At 41.5% G+C, this 22787-nt stretch overlaps 1 protein-coding gene across 2 annotated transcripts in view; it reads right to left on the bottom strand.

The window, feature by feature from the left end:
* Nucleotides 1-4011: 4011 nt before the first annotated feature.
* SLC13A3 (solute carrier family 13 member 3) overlaps nt 4012-22787 on the bottom strand; it is a 64781-nt gene continuing 46005 nt past the window's right edge. For both annotated transcript variants that reach the window (XM_060230855.1, XM_060230856.1), the window contains 7 exons: nt 21669-21758; nt 16795-16899; nt 15556-15653; nt 11386-11498; nt 9534-9695; nt 7189-7326; nt 4012-4829 (listed from right to left, as the gene is read on the bottom strand). In XM_060230855.1, coding sequence (XP_060086838.1) covers nt 4641-4829; nt 7189-7326; nt 9534-9695; nt 11386-11498; nt 15556-15653; nt 16795-16899; nt 21669-21758 — 895 coding nt within the window. In that variant the 3' untranslated portion in view covers nt 4012-4640. The remainder of the gene's footprint in view (nt 4830-7188; nt 7327-9533; nt 9696-11385; nt 11499-15555; nt 15654-16794; nt 16900-21668; nt 21759-22787) is intronic.

The following is a 22787-nucleotide window of genomic DNA, read 5'->3' as shown; positions in this document are numbered from 1 at the left end:
GAATCGTCCTCATGACAATTAGTGGATTTTGATATTAACAAAAGTGCAGTGCTTAGAGAGATAATCATAGCATTCCTAATACCTTCTCTGGATATATCTGTCTCTTTAAGCATTCTAATATTACCAGGGACTTTGGCAATTATGGGTCATGTATAACTGAAGAACCACTGCCTTAAGAAACTGACAAAAGGGAACAATTCTGTTAAGGAGTTAAACATGGTTGTCACCCGCTGATGATGCAAAAAGCTGGGACTGTTAGATGTGCAGTCCATGTATAGCGTATGCTGGCTGAGTGGCTATAACTGGCCTTGCAACAAGATCCATTTTGCTAATGCCATTCCAGTAGGCCTCAATCCCAAACACCATCCCCAAAGTAAGCCTAACTATAGCCATTGCACAAATCTTTGCTTTGAGATGCTGATGTGAGGATCCCATTCTGCAGTTTTCCCTGCATGGCATTTTTTAAAAGATCCACCTAAACCGCTGTGCCCCTGCAGGCATCAGATGCAAAGTGTATTAAGCTGAAATAGCAGGAATTGGGTTTGTTACCCTTTAAAAAAAAAAAAAAAAACCAGCCCTGAACTGCTGCCCTGTCTTTAGCAGCAATTTGATACACTGAAATTGACCATGTAAAATGTTTCCTACCAAATTCCCAGAAAAGTGTATCTCCTTAAGTGTGCATGCACATGCTAATAAAGGTAAGGCCAGTAAACAGTAAAAGTTGGGAGAAGACGATGGGTGAGCTGCTATAAGAGCCTGTCATTCTGAATAATGAGCCAGCAATGTACACCTGTGTACATCAGTACATTTATGTAATTTATAGCACCATTTTTTGGGGGGGGTAAGTATTTTTGTATTTTTATGTGCGTGTGTGTGCGCACCTGGAAGTCATGGTGGCTTCTGGTGACTGACCCCTACTAAGGGCCTGGAGGATTTTCAGAGAGGTGGCTGAATAAAGCCTGCCCGTCCTTCCTACTGGGTATTCCAAGGGGGTCTCCCATCCAAGTACTTGCCAGAGTTGACACTGCTTAGCTTCCAAGATCTGACAAGATCAGGTTTACCTGGGCTGTCCAGGTCAGGGCTTTACAACACCATCTTAAGCACAATTACACCCTCTAAGCCCATTGATTTCAATGAATATTACAAGGCACAACTCTTAAGGGTTTCAGTGGCACATTCTATGAATTGCCTGATTCTATTCATGTTTTATCCAGCTGCTCAACAGAATGATGCCCAAATTTCTTGGCACAGGACTGCAGCCTCTAGTTTAGCAAAGGGGCCTGTTTTTGTTTCCTTTCAATACCATGAATCTGACTGTCCTTTGTTTTGTGGGATGAAGCCTGGACAATACCTGCACTTGGGCTACAAAAGGATAATGTGCAGGATGGGGGGTGCATGCACCAACATCTTCCGGTGGTTCACAAAAATGTAACAGTGCAACAGACTAATGAATGCATTTTATTTTCAGTTTTCAAAATCATGGGCCTCAAGAGAAATCTGTCTGAGCTGACAAATGTTTTGGTTGGTTTAGCTTGACTTCATATTCATGATGCAATCTTAATGCAATTTTTATAGCAAAAGCAACAATGGCGAGAGAGGTAATTCTGATTCACCCAGTTTGCCCTTAGGAACGGATCCAGAATGATTTTAATATGGCAGGTTATCATTCAGTAATTTCTTCAACAGGTCAGACTCAAAATTGTTCCAAATATTTTGTAACAGTTAAAATGAATCACAAAGCCACTGCATTTATTTGCTGCATGTTCACTGCAGCAAGAATTCACTCTAACGCCTCCTGTCACCCACCCCTCCCCCAACAGTACAACTCCTCGTGCCACATCTTCTCATTTCATTTAAATAAATCCATTCCTTAACATTGTACATACATAACACAGGATCTTGATTACAATGGTGATTAGAATCACTGTCCATTTACAAGCACTTTCATTGAAAGTACCCAAATAATCAATGTTGTATAAAAAGTTATCAAAGAGTTAAACCCCCTACCCCATCCTTTAAAATCAAACCAAAAAGTCCTTTGCAAAGTGTTCACTCACTGAGCAGCTCTCAATTGTGCAAATTAGACTTTCAGTTTTGTATGTTTACGTTTGCATAGTTATGCCCAGTGGGGAGAGAGGGAGATCCTCTATGGGCATATTAATATGAGAATGTAATTTGGCACTGCCTATCTACAATTCTCTGGTCAGCATTAGGAACCGAGTAACATTATTCATCCCTTCTGTAGAACTCACTCACACTCACAACAGACACTCCAAAGCAGGTCACCTTTATCTCCATATTAATTGTGGCTGAGGGACCATGACTGTCCTAATGAGATCAGGATGAAGACCCAAGTGCAATATTTTAAGAGCAATTGGTATAATTTGAAAGTGCCCTCGCTACGTTCAATATGAACATACCCTTTTTTATGCTGCAGTGGTCGCCCCAAAAAGTGGGTTTTTGTGATTTTGGCATTGTTCAGTTAGACCTCTGGCAAAAAAAAAGAGGACCTCTGGCAAAAAAAAAAATGTTGTTGGCTAGCACCTACAGCCATCACTGTACTTCTCTCACCCTGGAACAGTTAGGCTACCATCTTTGCAAAAATTTGATAAGATAAATGGTGAATTTATAGGCCACACAGCATTCAGGCGCCAATGTGAAAAAGGCAAGTTATGAAGCCAGAATAACACTGTTGAAAAACACTGCATTGACCACTGTTAAAATGTCTCTGACAAAGGGAGCTCTGCCTCTTGAAAGCTCTTACCCTAAATATCTTGCTGGTCTCTAAGGTGCGACTGGACTTAAATCTAGCACTTTCAAAATACTTGATTTATCTTCTTCCCAAAGTGAGTTATTTGGTCCACAAGCTCATAGGTCAGCCTCAGAGTTCAGAAGTGCAAAGCAAATGCTTGGAAACACTCAGACTTCTTCCTGAATTTCTTAATTGTCTAGCAATTGAGGAATACCCCAAATGTCATTCTCAGTACTGCTCCTGAAGCAATAGTCTTCATGTTAGAGGACATAATCCCTTGCAAAACTTTAAGCATACAGTGTCCTGGCACACCTATTTCCATATCCTTGCATCAGTAGTTCTCTTCTTGTTGTCAGTGATATACATACTAAGGGTGCATCTGGAGTCACAGTTTTTGACTCTACTACTTACATTCACAAGAGGAGAATCTAGTTTGTCTCTCTTGATAGGTCACTAGTGATTTCCTAGATTTCTCATCCCAGAGGTACACATTTTCTTCTAGACTGAAGTTTTGTGTTGTTCCACTTCCAAGGGCACCCCTTCTCCTATTCTAACAAGAGGTGTTTTTTTTCTTAACTATTTTCTATCTGAATGAAGCTGCATCATTATACCTATGCAATCCTTCATTGAGGCACCAAGCTCTTTTTTTATCCCCTAGCAGAAACTACAAATGCAGCCGCTTCTCAATTATGTCTCAAGGTTCCTTCTTGCTACTAGCCCTTTTCTTAGCATATTGGCAAGACTTTATTAGTGTGGGTAAGTCAGAGTGTAGGTATTCAAGTGCAATTGCAAATATTAATGCCTATTAAAGCAAAATACATTTAAAGATTTGGAATTCTGGGAGGGGAAAATTAGTGTGTGTACAGGGCAAGTGCACAAAATTAGTTGTGTGAAAGCAAGCACAAATATAAAAAGAAACGAGGCAGGAGCACTTAAGACACACACACCTAAGACTCAGATCTGCTACCCATACTGTAGATGAAAAGAAAGGCCAGATGATAATTGCCTTGAAAGCCTTCAGCAAATTTGAGAAATGGTCTGAGAGGACACAACCCTGAACCCTTTGGCCACTAGGGGTGCATGAACCCAGTCTGTTGGCAAAATTATAATCCAAATGTATTGAAATGCCCAAATTCAGATATCACAACAAACTGTGGCTAGATTAAGGACTTCCAAAAGCAGGAAGTGTTTCAGTCTTGGTTGTTTTTGTTTCAGGGGGTGGAGGGAGGAGAAATGCAGGAATACACACACACACACACCACAAAACCAAGCTCATTCTCATCATGAACAAACTCTGGTTTATAATTCCAAAGGGTTCAATTTCATGAAGGCTAATTTGGGAATTAAAAAAAAAATAAGGTGCCACTACGATTCTTGTTCATTTAAACTCTGGTCTGTTCCCAACATCCATGTATGGTTTAGGGGCTCCTATAATTTTTCAACCAAATGAGCTGTCTGACAGCTGCACTTCCAAGTTGTTGCCCATCATTCATAATATAATGACTGTTTTGTTCCACTTTGTGAAGCTGTTCTCTCATTTGTAAGGGGCCTGTCAGAACCTGAAAGAATACAAGGGAGGGAAAATATGCCTCACTTTCCTAATTATTACATTTCCATTTGCTGCGTGTAGTCCCCCCCCCCCCCCAAATTTGCTACCTTATCTCAGAAGGAACTTTAAAACCCTGAGCTCTCAGTCATCAGCTGGAGCAAAGCCAGTTCATCTGATTTACAAAGTCTGCTCTCCAGACTTCTTTATTCTACACAGCGGCAGATGCAGCTGGGTAGCCATCGCCACAGACGAATGAGACGAAAGTGATCTTGTGCTCGATGCTGACTAATTTCAGTGCCCAAATCTGAAGGCGGTAGCTCCCTCTCAAGGTTGTTTTGTTCATGATTTACTCAGCGAGTTCAAAGTGACGTTTTGAACATCTTCCAGGAGGGAGGTAGTGGTATTTTTCAAATGTACATTGGCCCAGGCGGGAAACGTGCTTAGCTGGAAGATGCTATTGGCCCAAGTGTTGATAGCCAGGCTGAGAAGTAAAACCCCCATCAGATTCATAAGCAGACCAGTCTTTGCCTGTAACAGAAAAAACCCACAAAGGAATGAATTGCTTTTGATTTACAGAGTACACAGAATTTAAGGGGAGGGGCCATGTCTTAGTTCAGGGGTGGCCAACGGTAGCTCTCTAGATGTTTTTGCCTATAACTCCCATTAGCCCCAGCCATTGGCCATGCTGGCTGGATCTGAGTTGTAGGCAAAAAACATCTGGAGAGCTACTGTTGGCCACCCCTGGTTTAGTTGTAGGGCATCTGCTTTGAATGCCAAAGGTCCCAGGTTCCCTGTTAAAAGAATCAGGTAGTATGTGACATGAAAGACCTCTGCCTGAGACCGAGGAGAGCCATTTGGAGTAGTCAACACTGAATAAACTTGGCATGGCAACTAATTCCAAGCCAAATCCATGCAAGATTGGCAAGCATACAAAATAGATCCTTCCAGTTGCTTTGAGAGGACATCACAAACTCATTTCAAGAGATGGTTCTCAACATCATTCACCTTTGGGTGACAGTAAAAGGTGGTAATTAATAAAAACCACTGAGCAATTCTGAGTTTAGGTTGACTTGCAGGACAATCCTATACAGAGTTACAACCTTCAAAACCCACTGAAGTCAGTGGGCTTAGAAGGGTCAAGTAGGGTAAACGTGTTAATCTGTCTGTAGAAAAGAGTAACAGTCCAGTAGTATCTTATAGACTAAAAAAATTGTGGTAGGGTACAAACTTTTGTGAGTCAATGCTCCCTTCTTCAGATACCTTAGATATCCTTAGAAGGGTATAACTCTGCTTGGGATTGCACTGCTTTTAATAATAATAATAAATTTTTATTTATACCCCATCCTCCCCACCGAAGCAGGCTCAATCAATATTTTCAATCAAAATATGAGGCAGGCCTTTCTAAGAAGGTGCAAAATATGCTGAAAAGACTGAAGGTCACTTCTTAATCTATCTTGGTCCGATTTTACAGATTGGCTGGTCTCTATGACACATTGGGATGACATAAATAAATCCACTTTGTCTCCATTTCCGAATCAGTCTGCCAATTTATAAAAATTTACTCTTTGCCTATCCTTAGTCTGTTCTAGTTGCTTAGAATCTGCCTTCTTTGTGTGTGTTAAGTCAAGTCACGTCTGACTTATGGCGACCCTCTAAATTAATGGCATCCAAAATATTTTATTAACAGCCTTGCTCAGGTCTTGAGAACTTCCTTGACTGGCTTCCTTGACTGAGTTGATCCATCTCATGTTGGGTCTTCTCTTTTCCTGCTGCCTACAGTTTTTCCTAGTATTACTGTCTTTTCCAGTAAGTCTTATCTTCTCATAATGTGACCGAAATACAATATCCTCATTTTTGGCATTTTAGCTTCTAGGGAGAGTGCAGGCTTGATCTGATCTAGAACCCACTGATTGTTCTTTTGGGAAGTCCATGGTATCCCTAAAACTCCTATCTACTACCACATTTAAAATGAACCAACTTCCTTCCTACCAGCATTCTTCATTGTCCAACCTAAGTATGGTATATCAAGTAATTTCTCCCATATCAGGGAAGCCCTGTGTAGGAATTTCAGTTTGTGTCAAAGTCTGGCAACAGTATGGGATTTAATCCATAAATGGATAAATGCAATCTGCACTTTCAGTAAGGATGTGAGAGAAAAATTCTTCTTTTGCAGTTTTTGATGATGTTCCACTGGAGGAATTTAGTTTGATCTGATCAGTAAATTCTTGCTTGTTATCTCTTGGGGGGGAAAGCAACAGTTGGTTTTAATATCTTCAGGTCTCAGTAAATTGAAAGCTAATGAAGTCTGGCAGGAGCCAAAGGTGAGTCTGCAATTACCGGTACTTCACTGCTGGAATTCAGTTCTTTGAATAAATGTAGATGGTTGCCAACACAACTGCAAATGAACTTTCCCTCATCAGTCTGCACATTCATAAGCTACATTTATCGTTATTGAGCCTTAATAAATGAAAATATAATTACCACTGACTCACTGATTTTAGAAAACCCTACTACTGTAGAAAGAAGACATCCAGTGCAAATTTGGTGCCATCAGCTAAACAAAAAAACAGCTGCCCCAGACCCTCCAAAATGACTTCCTGGTAGGAAATAATGGCATCACAATTCTGGAATCTTGGGAGGAAAACAAAAGGAAACGAAATAATCCCAGGATGGTAACCAGAAATCCAGGGGTAACAGAGGTGGGGTGGGACACATCCTCTGAATTGGCTCCAGAATTTTTTCGGATGCATACTCCTAATTGATACAGATGAGTGTATGAGCCTCCCTGACCACACAGAAGCCTACTGGCTCATTTGTTATTTTCTGATGAATTCAAGGATACTAAAACATAAGCTCTGTGGTATCAACAGAATATAAAACAGCTTACCATATCTTTGACCATTAAGTGCCCAGAAGCAAAGGCAATTGAATTTGGGGGTGTGGAGACGGGAAGCATGAAGGCAAATGAGCATCCTATCGTTCCTGGAATCATTAAGTAGAGGGGATGCACTTTCAGATGAACGGCCTTAAAAGAACAAATCAAAAGTTGGGAAATTAGTAAGATGATATTTATTAGCTGGACTGTAGTCATCTGATAAAATTCTTGAAAAGACTAGCCAAGCAGTGCTGGTATGCATAGTGAATTCTATGTGTTTCCACTAGAGGATCTTATTTGAACACTCTAGTTAGACAGCCTGGCTGCTACTGTTCATTGGGTTCATTTCTCCAGAACCCTCAAAGTCAGATTTGAATCTCTTCACTGGAAATGCCAGGGGTTGAACTTGGGACCTTTTGCATGACAAGTTCTACCACTGAGCCATGGTCCTCCACTAAATGGTCTCTCATTCTTGGATCATGGATTTGGAACTGTAATCCAGCTGCTGCTCATCCTCATTTCTTTCCTTCCCCTGGGCTAGAATTAGGGGTGTCCACACTCAGAGAATGAAGCCCCTACTAGTTAAGTAGTGCAGAATGTCAGAATAGTGTACTTTGCCCAGTTTTTTAGTTACAGTTATAGATTCACCCAGACTCTTAATGGCTTGGGATCCTTCTAAACCGATCTAAGTCATGTTAACCTCTCTTCTAGACTTCTGCCATGATCTGCTTGACTATTCTAGTTCCCATCTACCTGGCTCCCATTTGCCCTCTACCTCCCCACCTCTCCATACAGAATTCCCTATTTGGATTTTTATATCAGCTTCTAGTCATGTTAATTGGGAACTTGCCTCAGAAGTTTTATGATAATGTTCATTGCTAACTCTTAAGAAACAGCAAGATTCCTGAACTCATAAACCACCAATTGCCTCCTATGCTAGCTGATAGATTTTGAGCAGTCAATGCTGGCCTTCAGCATAAATGCGGGCCTCTGTTGTCAAGGATATGAAAGTTGGCAGCCAGGCATGGTGAGACTGTACAAAGCAACAGAAGCATCTGTTGCTATTGTGTGACAAGTGTAGCATTCAATGCTACACCTGCAAAACATGGACCAAAAAGAAGGTTCCCTGCATTTATCAGCACTGTCTAGAGAAAAGATAGTAATGGTGTGATGGTGGGGAGCAGATAGCACCATTTGCCAGGTATACATTCTGCTATGGTCCAAAGCAGGGATGAATGTAAAAACAGATGGAAAATGCTAGGAGTCCATCATCTCTGTTTGGGACCTGACACTAACAGAGACTTTCCCCTGGCAACAAGCAGGAAAAATCATGGCATAGATGGATGACTTGGCTTGTTTTCAATTATGCTTTGCATTCTGGCAACAGGTACTGGGATTCCTCTTTCCTTAATGCCTAGAATGGTTAGTTAAATGCAAAGGAAGCCCACGCATAGTATTTACATGAATTCAGGCCTGTTCCCACATGAAGGTTTTCCTCTGCCTTGGTTTTCTTACAGAAGTGCTACCTGGGGGAGCACCCATATGTTCTCTCCTTAAATTATTTTTATGTCTTCCTCAGCTTTGCTGCAATCTTTCCTGAGAGGAGCCAGCACTTTGACTCGTCTTGTGTTTTAGAAGGATTGTAAAATGTATGGCACAGAATATAATACCCCAATGTGAATATCTAACAAAGCTCAACCGTGAAATGGCCGGTTCCAGCCTGTGGCCCCATTACCGGATTCTGAACTGGTGGGGTTCAAATACCTTGTCCACTGAGTCCGTTGGCTCGAAGAGAAGGGTGACTTTTCCCATTTGGAAATATTGTGAAGTGCGCAGTGGACTCAATCTTGTTTACAGCATGGACACTAGTTTCCGCTTTTAAGCAGTTTTGTACGAGTTAGTTTGTATAAAAAGTGCAGTGTTGCATGTTTTGAATGTTTAGGATTTATATTGAATGTGTTTGGTATTTATTGCTTTATAAAGTGTTCTTTCTATAAAGGAATACGCCAGTAATTATAGCTGTGTTATCATTGTTGTTCTGTTCTATTGTGGATTACAGCTTCCTCTTTATTGCTTTGTGTCTGCATTTGAAGCAGCAGCAAGAGCTCCACAGAGACTCACTCAGAAGTAGTCCAGAAGTCAACTTTATGGCATTTTCATTTGTGTAGCTAAAACCTTCTCATCTGCAGATGATGCCATGTGTTTGTGCTGTTAATACATGCATTAACCAAAACCAAAAGGGAAGTCATGTAGACCATTGCAAGCTTTACATTTGAGCTGATTTAATCCACATGTATGAGACAGGCCTACACTGATGCAGCTGCTACGTAGCTGAGAGATTTGTTGGCATCTCTTACCAGTTCTGCAAGGACAGGAAGGAAGATTATGATTGTGGCTGTGTTACTAGCAAATTCTGTGAATAAGGCAATTACTACAGTGATGAGAATAACAGCTACGGGAGGAGGGAGATTCTCCAAGGGGTCCAGGCGGCCTCCAATCCAGATGGACAAGCCTGACTCCTGCAGCAAGAAAGAAAATCCAGTTTGCATAAGAGAGTCGTCTTGACTGCGTCTTTTGTGATTTTCTTAGTTCTGCTTGCAAAATGATAAATTACAGCTGTGTCATGCCTTTAGTAGGGGATTATAGAAAGACATAGAGGCTAAATGGGATCTTAGCATTCAGAGGCAAAATATCTCTGAATGCCAGTTGCAATGAAAAGGGATTCTTTGGCCTCCATGCCCTCCTTGTGGGTCTTGACCTCTGATTGACCTCTGCAGAAAAAAGGGTGCTAGAATGAAGAGGAGGAGGAGATTATGATGGTGATGATGATGATGGTGATGATATTGGATTTATACCCCACCCTTCATTCTGAATCTCAGCGTCTCAGAGCAGCCTACAATCTCCTTTACCTTCCTCCCTCGCAACAGATACCCTGTGAGGTAGGTGGGGCTGAGAAAGCTCTCACAGAAGTTGCCTTTTCAAGGATAGCTTTGCAAGAGCTATGGCTGACCTAAGGCCATTCCAGCAGCTGCAAGTGGAGGAGTGGGGAATCAAACCCAGTTCTTCCAGATAAGAGTCTGCACTTAACCACTACATCAAACTGGCTCTCGCCAGATGGACCTTTGATCAGATCCAGCACAACTGCTGTTATGATCAGATACTTTCACACCCAGGGACTGGGGGCGGGGGCAGAACACCAGTGACCACTTCACCTCCCTTTCTAGCTCACCAGCATGGTGTTAAGAGTATTGGACTAGAATCTGGGAGACTGCTGTGGAAGCTTGCTGGGTACCCTAACAAAGTATGCATGGGATGTTGCCCTCCAATTTGAGAGCCAATTTGTGGTTAAGTGCACCAACTCTTATCTGGGAGAACTGGGTTTGATTGCCCACTCTTTTCATATGCACCTGCTGGGGTGACTTTGGGTCAGTCATAACTCTCTTGGAGCTGTTCCTCCCAAGAGGAGTTTCTGTCAGAGTTCTCTCAACCCCACCTACCTATCTGTTGTGGGGAGGGGAAGGGAAAGGAGACTGTAAGCCACTCTGACTCCAAGTGAAGGGCGGGATATAAATTCACTCTCTTCTTCTCCAAAACTCTGATTCTACTTCAAATTAAGGCCAACTTGCATGTAATTGTCCTCTCTGTTTTCACAAGTTTTTGTGAAAAACTGGAGATCATTACCACATTACCTATATGTCCCCCTGCCACATTTCATCTACAAAACAATCTTTGGAGGTAGGTTAGACTGATACAGACTAATTGGCCTACAATAATGATAGGCTCTTCCGCACTCTCATTTTCACAGCTTGTGTGTCCAAATAACCAAAATGCTTTGGGCATTTTTCTTTTCTGCATGAATGTTGATATTACAGTTGGCTGATCATTGATCATAATTGATGATGATGATATTATTATTACTATTACAGAAAACATGACAGAGGTACTGCAATGTATTATCAAAGTGACTACTAGAAGGAGCAAAACACATGTGGAAAAGGGGGGGGACCCAAAGCAACAGGGCACACAAGCAACAAAAATAAGAGTGCAGAAGAGCCCCCAGTGAACTTCAGTGCAGGGGTTTGAATTAGGGTTTCCCTAGTCATAGTCTTAACAATCTAACCCCTCCACCACTCCAGCTCATAATGCGTAGGTACAGTTTTTCCAGGAAAAGTCCGTACCTAGAAAACAAGAGATATCAGAAAAGTATACCTCACATCCTTTGGCCATAGCAAAACCTCCTCCAAGCAACAAAATTATATTCCAAGGTACACTCTCTTCAGCTTTTCTCCATGATAGCAGGGGTCTGTTTTCAGTGTTTGGTGCTACACAAACAAGTTAACAATACAGAAAAGAAATGGCATTATTTTTGATCTGAGTCAAAGGCTCTAGGAAGTCCTCAGGCTCAGATGCTCCCTTCCATCTCCCTCTCGTGATTGTGACTTCCAGCAATACTCTTCCAATCAAACACAATGATAACCTATAATCCACCCCCCCCCTCTTGTTTCTAAACCAGAAGTCCAAACTGTGGTCCAGATCTGGACTGGAAACTTGGTTGGCAGGCCAGGGAACAAGCCACAATTTATCATTCTGTAAGATTTGGATGTCACAGGAATGCAGAAGGCATTAGTCTCTGAGCTGCCTCCAAAGGGGGACAGCAAGGGGAATGAGCAGGTGAGCCTGAAGACTCCCAAGATGCCTTCCTATAAAGGCACACCACACTTTGCTATTTCACCTTAATATGATTTCACATTAATTCCCATACACAGAATTTCATATTGGCATGTGCATACTGAAAGTCACAAATCTAGGTAACATACCCATGGTCATGGTTTGGGGGTTGCTCAGTTTGGAAAATGATGACTAAGGAAACGTAGTAAAGGTTTACAAATCATGTGATGATAAGAAGTGGATAGAAATTATTTCCTTGTCTCAGAATTCCAAAACTTAAGAGTCATCAAGCAAAGTATTTTGGTAGTAGTAACTTTAAAAGGTTAAAAAACAACTGAATGCATAACTTGCTTATGTCACAAGATGAAACTTGTGGGTTTATTTTTTTAAAAGGGAAGAATTCATGGACTAACCAGAACCAGAGAGGAAGCATACTGCTGAATACCAGTTACTGGATTAAAAGAGTGCAAGTACGATTCTTACACTCCTATTCATTTATTAATTCATTTAGTCCTTCCCCCAAAAAAACCTTTGTTGCAAGATCATCCAGCGAGCTTCATAGTAGAAGACTGGAACCTGGATCTCTCAGACCCCACAATTTTAGCCATTTATAGCCTTATATATGGATTAGACGTGTGTCTAGCCAAGAATATTTTTTTCTGTGACATGAACTGTGAAAGGAGTGTAGCTATTACACAAGTATATCCGCTGGTGTGAATAGGAAGTTACTCTGAAAATTGCTGTGTTTAAATGCTTAGGACAGGCCACAACAAGCACAGTCGTAGCACCAGATTACAAACACACGCCAGAATTGCAGTAGACTGTTTTCTGACATCACTAATTACAGATAAGCAAGTATATATATTTAGACAGCCATAAAGCTAGAACAGAGCTGATGATCTGGTTTAACCCACAATCCAAACGGAACCCAGATGCTTTCTATTGAACCAGCTCTGAAAAACTAGTCCCTTTTATGGAAAAGACTGGGCATACAATTTTCACCATATCAGAGATAATTAAGCAAAAGGCCAAACCTAATTGACCCCGAGTGTCATGGACTCTAACTTTGACCCTGAGTGTGTGATCATATATGCTGCTGAGGCAGAAAATAAAGTCCCTGTTGATTTTGTCTGTCTAGAATATTTTTATCCCACCTTTCCTCCAATAAGTGCTGAATGGTATACCACATTCCTTTCTCATTTTACCCTCATACCAACCCTGTGGTATAATTTAGCCCAGGAGAGTGTAAGCAGCCCAAAGGTATAAGAACACAACAAAAACACTGCTGGATCAGGCCAGTGGTTCATCTAGTCCAGACATGTCAAACATACAACCCAAGGGGTGGAAGCAGTCCATCCAGGATTCTTATCTGGGAACAACGTCCAAAAGTGGACCAGAAGGGCCTATATTAGGGTATTCTACCTTCTGCTGAGGTGCCTCCTGTCCCAAAATGTGGGCCTTCCCCAGGGTCTTCACCCAGATCTCCAGGGATTGCCTAACTCAGAGTTGGCAACCATAAGGGGTGAGGAGGGATGGTTTGACCACAAGATCTGCACAGCCAGTCCCCTCAGAACCTGCTGCTGCCCTTACATAGGCGGGCAAGGCAGCTGGTCCCCTTCCTGGAGTGCGGCGACCTGGCAACAGTGATCCATGCAACGGTCACCTCAAGGCTGGACTACTGTAATGCCCTCTACATGGGGGTGCCCTTGTGCCAAACCTGAAAGTTGCAGCTAGTGCAGAACACGGCCGCCAGGCTGTTACTGGGGCTCCCCAGGTTGGAGCACATTCAGCTGGAACTGCGGGAACTGCACTGGCTGCCAATAGTATACCGGATTCGTTACAAGGTGCTGGTTATCACCTTTAAAGCCCTATATGGCTTAGGACCTGCCTACCTTAGGGACCGTCTTTCCCCACATGTTCCCCAGAGAGTACTCAGATCAGGATCACAAAATCCCTGGGCCGGATTACTAATCAACCAGAGACAGGGCCTTCTCAATTGCAGCCCCCTGCTGGTGGAATCAACTGCCAGATGAAGTGAGGGCCTTGCGGAACCTTGTGCAGTTCCACAGGGCCTGCAAGACTGTTCTCTTCCAGATGGCATTTAATTGACACAGCACCAGTATTTAAGCGAAGTGGAAGAAGGCCGTCGCCACTGGAATAGCACCAATTCAATATTCTGTTTTAACTGTTTTAACCACTGAATATCTGTTTTATTACTGAATGTGTAATTTTAATACTTATTAATTTTAATTGTCTGTGGGATTTTATGTTGTAAGCCGCCCTGAGCCTGCTTTGGTGGGGAGGGCGGGATATAAATCAAATCAAATAAATAAATACATTCTGAATAAAACTTTGTTGGTTTAAAAGGTGCTACTGGACTCCTACTTTGTTCAGACCAACATGGCTGCCCACCTGAAAATTCTTTATATTTCTGCAGCCCAAACTCTGGTTGCCACAAGTCCTGTATTAGGAAGCAGTTCACACAAGCTTTTTCAATAAGGGATAAAGATAAACAGAAGTACCCTACCTGATTGTTTAGCACACTGGTAAAAGTCTGCACATGAGTCATGCTTGAGTTACTGGCAACTGTTTGCCTCCATCATGTTTCTGTCTCTAAAGGATGTCTAGGAAGCCCTTAAATCTCATAAAAATCCTTTTCTGCCATTCCCTTCACATTCTGGTTCTTGTAACACCTCACCTATCCCTCCACTATCTCTAAAGCTTTTGGTTCCATCCTCTAGAGCCATAGGCTGTAGATCCTTCTTCAGACTGACCTTGGGACCTTATAAGGGCTCTAAGGGACCCTGTTCTGATGAGCAGGGAATGCAAAAGTCAAGTCACCTCATCTTCCATAACATCTCTATAATACCGCCCCAGATGTTTCTGAGCAAATCTGCTGAGGTTCTTCTCCTGAAACTAGCCCAGGATGGAGAGGGAGGGGAATGTGATAAGAGTGTGTTCAGGGGAGGCAGTGACATTTAACACGGAAGAGAGCACTCCAAAAGGAAACATAGCCATAGGCTGGGTCAAAACTGGCAGCTTCGGGTGTCCCAAAGTAAGCCAGTAGAGCCAATAGAGGGGAAACCCCCCTGGGGGCAGTCAAACTGTGCACAGCCCACTGCTGGGACTGGGGCAGGCCATGTGCATTCTGGAGGAACAGTCAGACCACTCAACCACTTGAGTGGCGCTTCCCAGGCATTCCTCAGCCGTTCAGAAGAGCTAGCTTTTTTGGACGCTCCAACAGTGCTGGAGGATGAGGTGATTACGGGAGTGGGACGGTCTCCAGATGATAGTATCTGGAATTGATTTTTTAATCCAACTGGGGGCTGTCCCTCTGCTGCCTCAAACTGCTGGTCTGGACCCAGCCTTAGAAACTGAAGACTTCCTTGTTGTGTGGTTAAGAGATATTATGACATCAGCAGACAGCGGACTAAGGGAGCTATGCTAAGCAAGTCTGCTTGGAAGGAAGTCCCATTTTATTCTGTGGAGCCTACTTCCAGGAAACTGGAATTACATCCTAATTCTCTCTCTTCTGCCCTTTCTGTTTGAAAATTCTGAGCTCCAAAATGACCAGGCAATTAAAGGAAGCAGGTGACCTACCTGTACTCCCACATGCATACAGAGAGAGTCAGCCAACGCTTGCATACTACTCAATACTGAAAACCCAGAAAGTAAGAACAGGGTCTTGGTGTTGGGGGACCAGCCACTTACCTTTCAAGTCAAACCACCATTTAAGGGATGGCCTTTTTGAAGGGAAGAAGAACAATATTGTCACTATTGTGACTCCAGTAACTGCATCTGTGACAAAACTAGCAAAAAAAAGGGGAGGAAGAAACATGTTGAAAGCAGGAAAAAAAAGGTCTTCATTATTTTCATATCAGGAGTGAAAGTGAATCAGGATCTCCCAAAGAATATTTTGCATCAAATGTTGGTAACATTCATGGTTTGTTTATATGCTTTTAAATTTCTCCTGTAAATTACTGCCCCAAAATGGGCTACTCTCCTAATGGAAAAACTAGCTATAAGCCTACATGAAAATTAAAGTAAACACACACAGAATCATAGAGTTGGAAGGGACCTCCCTAGTCCAACCCCTGCACAATGCAAGAAATTCACAACATCCTCCCCAACCCCATCCCAGTGACCCCTGCTCCATGCCCAGAAGGTGGCAAAAAAACACCCTCCAGGATCCTTGGCCAAACTGACCTGGAAAAAATTGCTTTCTGACCACAAACATGAAGTCCTCATGTCTTATAAAGGCTTTGCACTTTGACTGTTGATGGCTTTATTGATCACATAGGCCCAATGCCACCCTCTCCCTCTGTTAGGAGATCAGAAGGGGTTATCCCTAGGACAAAGGCTCTGGGAGAACCCTTGAGCTGACAACACAGTTCAGAAGGAACCTAATTTGGAATTATGATTTCTTTGTGACAAACTGAGACACCTACAGAATGAGTTCATTAGACAATCCTTCATTTTCAGTCAGCAGAAAAACTTAAGCATCTTCTTATGAATAGCAATTCACTCAGCTGCTTTGTTAACTTTTACATACTTGATCAATTTGATGTGGAAAGAAGAGCTCAAAACTTTCTTTCCAATGCATGGACTATGGCTGCAAATCAGTTTGTCACTCTGCAATTTCTTGCTGAAAAAAGTTTGGGAAGCAATGCATTCTGAGATTGCTGAGAAGTTAAATGGACTATGTAATTTAGCCTAAAGTATGTTTATAGATAGCATTCCCAAAACCATATGTCAATTGAGGACACTCTCATTACTCGCATCAAAAAGTCACTCTTCTACAACAGATAAACACTTAGAATGGCTTTTTCAAGAGATGTATGAACATTTAATCTATTGAATCCATTCAAACTGGACAACACTGTGAAAGAAACCAGGTGTGGCCATGCAGGTCTGAAAGAAATTCCCTATAGCAGGGAAGATGTATCTTACCCTGGTGTGAACAAGCTTGCCCAACCTGTGATAAATTTCGGGTCTCTGGAGAATAACAGGATGGCAAATATGCAGAAGAGAACAAAAACTGCCTGTTCTGCAAACCTGCAGGAGAAGAAAAAGCAATGAGTAATTCATCAGATTACACACACACACACATCCCGCTTGCTTACAAATACCATTATGTTAACTAGATGGAACTTTGAATAACAGGCTCCTACTGGGCTCCCAGTTTGTGAAAATATTATAACCTCTGGGTCAGCAATGCCTTGTACCAAAGATCAGAAAAGGATTTTTTGTAGTTAATATGTTCCAGTATCTCAAAAAAATGTGTGAAATACTTGCATCAGCCACGCAACCATATTAATTGACTGTATACAACATGATTAATTTTTTATAGAATGCAATTTTAAAAATGTGAGCATTTGCGGGACGTTTTAAGATGCAATTACTGGTATTGTGTCTGTTTCCTTCCCTTTTTAAAGCAAAAAAAAATCTCAGCAGCTAATACACTTGTGGGGCAGAAGTCTGGGGGACAGGGTTGGAAGAGAAAGCAATTTTATATGGTAGCACTTACATGGGAACTCACTCAGTTATACCTTATTCTTCCAGGCTTTATATAACTAGCAATTCTCGGATTCAAAACACAAAATTTAAGAGCAGGAGAAATGCTGACACCATGCATAAGAAACCTGGAGTTGCTAATCAAATTGGCAGTGGCTGGTTTAATGGGCTTTCAGTGCTCTTAGAAGGTGGAAAAGAGCCTTTGATTCTTGATATGACATTCTGCAGGTGGCTGGAGCAGGAAGAAGGACAAAGGCTAATTTCTTTCATTTAGTGCTGGCAGAAGTGACTTCCCAAGAAACATTTAAATTAATAATTAGATAGGTTGACTTGAAACTGGTGTCATACCAGATGAGACAAGTCCTGTGACTGTAACAGACATTCATCATTAAGTAGCATCTGCCCAGGACTGAAGCTATGAGTTGTGTGTGTGTGTGTGTGTGTGTTGAGATATGCTATAGAGGGGACCAGGAAAATGGTACAGTGGCTGAAAAGTTAAACCCTCTCCCCAATAAAGTGCATCCCAGTCTGTATCAGCCCCTGCATTTTTGCTCTTGACCAACAAAAAGCACTTGGTAGTTCTGAACACAAGACCCACTTCTCATCTCCTATGATTTTAACCAGGGCTTTTTTTTCTTTTTTTGGCAGAATTAAGTTCCAGAACATCTTCATGGAAACAAGATTATCAAAAAAATGTTTAAAAGTTTATGAGGGGCACCCGTGTGTTCTCCTTCATTTCCCTCTTGAGAGTTCCGGCACCTTTTTTTCCAGAAAAAAAAGCCTTGCTTTTAACTTATTTCTTTTTTAACTTAAGAAATCGTTAGCAACAGTTTCTGCTGACAAAAATATTAAATGAAAGGAACACTGTCCTCTGAGAAACGTTTTAAACCGAATCTTCTTAATTGCTTCTGTGCAACCTGAGCAGAACTCCATTGGCTCTTCATATTCATTAACAATTATTCATGAAGTCTTCAGCAGAGCATCATTAGTTTGCGGGATCATTCATGAACATTTTACTACAAATATTCAAAACTCAGTGGGCTGGCTAATTAGAGAATTAGTCTGTTCCTTGGCTGGTGTAATTTAGAAGGTGTAATTAACTAACACATCCTCAGCTGTGATGATTCCAGTGGACTCTGCAATTTGAAATTTACTTTTGAGGTGTATTCGAGATAGGCTTTCTTGAGTTACCGTAACATAAGTTGAAAGCCAAAATGTTTGTGAAAAGTAAATAATAATTTTAAAAGAATGAGAAAGTGATGGGACAGAGGTTTCCAGTGATTTTTTTTTTTAAAAGACAGAATAATAAAATTGACACAAAAAAGAGTGAAACTACACATAACTTTTTTTCCCCCCTGGCATTCATTTCAAAGTAATTCTTGTTCTTCTGAAAATGCACCTGAAAGGGATAATTTTTTTAAAGGGAAGAGTGCCATGGAGAAGGTGGGGAGCTCTTAAACTTTTTTCTCTCTGGTGTTTTCTTGCTGAAAAAAAATCGATTCTCAAGCTGCTTTTACCACCAGTGGGGAATACGCTAGTTCCTTCAGAAGAGTACAAGCCACACAGCTGGCTTTATTTATCAGTGACAAAATAGCACCCCACCCACCCACTCATGAACATGAAATAAACTATAATGTCTAACATGGCACCAAAAGACAAAAAACACCTCATACACACACGGAAGATAGGATGAAAGTGCATTTTACCTCAGCAAGCTTATGCTCCCAAGTCCATATTTCCAAGATAATGTCTGCCTGAGTGTGGGTAAGTGGGATGCCATTTTAAGCAGAAAAATCAGTTTTGGGGGGAAGATGCGATTAATCCCCCCCACACACCTACCAATTTTTTCCTGCCTCCTTATCAAAAGGAGGACATTTTCCCTTGAGTCAAGGCTGACTTCTAATCTTAAAGCCTCATTGTGGGAAGAACAAGCTAAAGACATTATGATGGGCATATGAATTCCTATGACTTGGGAAAGCCCAATACATTGCAGATACAAGAGAAGAAGAGATTGGATTTATACCCCACCCTTCACTACCTGAAGGAGTTTCAGAGAGGTTTACAATCTCCTTTCCCTTTACCTCCTCACCACAGACACCCTGTGACTCTGAGATAGGTGGAACTGAGAGAGCTCTGACAGAAACTGCTCTTGAGAGGAACAGCTATGTGAGAACTTGTGGCTGACTCAAGGTCACATCAGCAGGTGCATGTGAAGAAGTGGGGAATCAAACCTGGTTCTCCTGGATAAATAAATAAATGAATAAATGGTAATGGCCCTCTTGCCAGTATGGTGTGGTTGTTAAGAGTGTCAAATTAGGAACTGGAAGTTCCACTCTACCAAGGAAACCTGCTGGGTGACACTGGGCCAGTCATCTCCTCTCTCAGTCTAACTTACCTCAAAAGGTTGGTTTTGAAAGGAAAAAACATGGGCGGGGGGAGAACTGTTCTGGGTTATGTTTTTTGATCATGCTTAGAGCTTGACAGAATAGTAACTATCATATTTACAGAATGAAGGTAGTCCAATGGCACCTTTAAGACCAACAAAGTTTTATTTAAGGTATGAGCTTTTGTGTGCAAGCACACTTCTTGCACACCAAAGCTCATAGCTTGAATAAAACTTCATTGGTCTAAAAGATACCATTGGACTCTAACTTTATTCTATTCCTTCAGACCAACATGGCTACCCACCTGGATATCTACATGTCACATGCCTGGGAATTTTTCAAAGCAGGGAACTCCAAGAATACATATGATTGACAAGACACAGGGAAGATATGTGAATTTGCCTTCTCAGAGGAGATTTGTTCCTGCATCCTCCCTGGCAAACACTTTAACCAACACTTTAACCAAAACACTCCCTGGATCTCTATAACATGCTTTCTAGTTTTTGACTCATGACTCATTCCAGGCCACTTATTTCTGAGCAAAGAATATGAAGACTAGGTTTTCAGCATCAGAAGTCAGTGTGTTGTCCACTGAGCTATACTGGCTCTTGGTCCACAGCAGCCACTGACTTTGAAATAGTTACTAATGAAACTAGCCAAGGACTGATTGCCTGTGATGGGATACTGGGAACTAACATGAAAACTGGATAACAAAGTCCAGTGGCACCTTTAAGACCAACAACGTTCTATTCAAGGCATAAGCTTTCATAGGCACACACAGAGAGAAACAATGAAATTAAAATTTCCAGTCCATATATATAGGTAGAGGGTGAGCAGCAAATTAGTATACAGCATAATAACAGGGGTTTAACAGGTGAAAGGACCAAACTGGAATAACAACCTTAGTTTATATGGTCACCATTTGTTTGGGCTTAATTCCAGGGGAAAACATAGTGAAGGAAATAAATGTCAAAAATGGAGATAGATGAGCAGATGTACCCTACTTGATTGTGGAATGCTGAGAGTAATTAACTGAGACCTTGTTGTTATGCTCCATCTATCTCTTCTCAAGTGTGGATTCTCCTCTCAAGTGTTATGCTCCATCTATCTCCTCTCAAGCATGACTTACTTGTGGATTCTCTTGCGGGACTTGGCTGGCCATCTCCTACTGAATTTAAAGCTAGATGGACCACAAGTCTCACCCAAGCCGGAAACTCTCATGTTTATTTGTCTTCTTATGCTCATGTATTTGATATATTTTATGTGGTAATTAATTATTTTATTTTATTTTTATTTATTTAGAATTTATATCCCGCCCTTCCCACAAGTGGCTCAGGGCGGCTTATCTTATTAATTATCGTATGGCAGTGTGTGTAAGTAATAGCCAGGAGATCCTAAGATTGTCTGGCAGCTAGAAGTTCTAGATAGCTCTTTTAGCATTATGCACCACTAGGTGGCAAGCTAGACTAATTTTTCAAGGCAAGAGACATTTAAGAGGTGGTTTGCCATTACCTGCCTCTGTATCATGACTGGTATTCCTTGGAGGTCACCCATCCAAATACTAGCCAAGGCCAATCCTGCTTAGCTTCTGAGATCTGATGAGATCAGGCTAGCCTGGGCTATCCAGGTCAGAGAAGCTCAGCGTGATGCATATCATTTTCCCCTCTTCCATTTTATTCTTAGAACAACCCTGTGAGGTAATGCTGAAAGACAGTGTCTGGCTCAGGGTCATTCAACAAGTTCTGTGGGAGTAGGGATCTGAAACCAGATCCTAGTCCAACACCACAGCCGTAAAAAGCAAGCCATATAACACCATGCTGTTACACTACTGCTCGCAACAGTCTCATGGTAACACCGCTGCCTCTTCCACGGATATTTTTCACCTCTGGTTTATTATTACATCATTGTGGTTGTTTTGTGACTTACTTTATTGGACCCAGTTTCTGATATTCATCTTTTATTACTGATTTGGCTTTGGCTTCGGCATCAGCTCTGATTTCTGATTTCTTTGTTCTCCTACCAACATGGGAAGAAGGAAAAAACATTCTTAGCTCTCATACTCTTAAGTACATGCTGATATTTCCCCATTACTCCACAGTAAGCCTCCTTGTGGAAAAAATTATGTTATGGATGATTCTCTTATCAGAGCATTTGTAGGTTAAGGATCATTCACTTGGGGGCTGTTTCATTGAATATACAATTCACAACTTTTGTTGACAGCTATAGCTTTTTATTTTTCAGCTTTGTGGTTTTAAGGCTTTAGATTGTTTAAGACTTTAGCTAAGGCTTTAGTTTTATTTCTCAATTTAGATTTTTTTTAAAAAAAATTGTAAATCACCTTGTTAGCCACCGGCTGAAAAATTAAGACAGATACCACTAAACAAGCTGAATAAAAATACATATGTTTAAATATGCTTAAAGCTAAGCTTAAAGCACAGTTAAAATTTTGTTACATCTGCTTTACAAATGAAGCTTTTGAGGACCTTGCAAATAACACATTTTACCAAGCATGACAAAAACAAACTTTCTTTAAACAACCATGCCCCCCTCCCTCTCTAAGAGAATTTTTGATTTTAAAGAAGATCCCTCATAACAGGCATACATAGGTTGTAAACTGGATTGCCAACCTTCAGGTGGCACCTGGAGATCTCCCACAGTCACAAAAGATCTCCAGACAATCAAAATCAGCTCCCCTGGAGAAAATGGCTGCTTTGGAGGGTGGACACCAAGCCATTATACCCTGCTGAAGTCCCTCCCTCCCCAACCCCCACCATCCCCACTCCCCCCAAATCTCCCAATATTTCCCAACCCAGAACTGGCAACCCCACTTATATAGGAGAATCATCTGCCAGTCCTATTTTAAGTACAGCACTAAACTTCAAATGCAAAAAGCAATGGCAGAGGAAGAAAGCTACAATAAGGTGAATTGCTGTTTCATTTCCCTTTTATGAATCAGCAGTTGGGTGAACACAGGAAAATAAATCAGGGAAACAGTACAAGGGGGAGGCTAAAAAAACAAAACAAAATCCCTTAATTGAATGCTGT

Source organism: Heteronotia binoei, chromosome 2 (genome assembly GCF_032191835.1).
Source record: "Heteronotia binoei isolate CCM8104 ecotype False Entrance Well chromosome 2, APGP_CSIRO_Hbin_v1, whole genome shotgun sequence".
NCBI lineage: Eukaryota > Metazoa > Chordata > Lepidosauria > Squamata > Gekkonidae > Heteronotia > Heteronotia binoei.
Note: the sequence above shows the minus strand (reverse complement) of the source record. Positions and strands in the feature narration are given on the sequence as shown.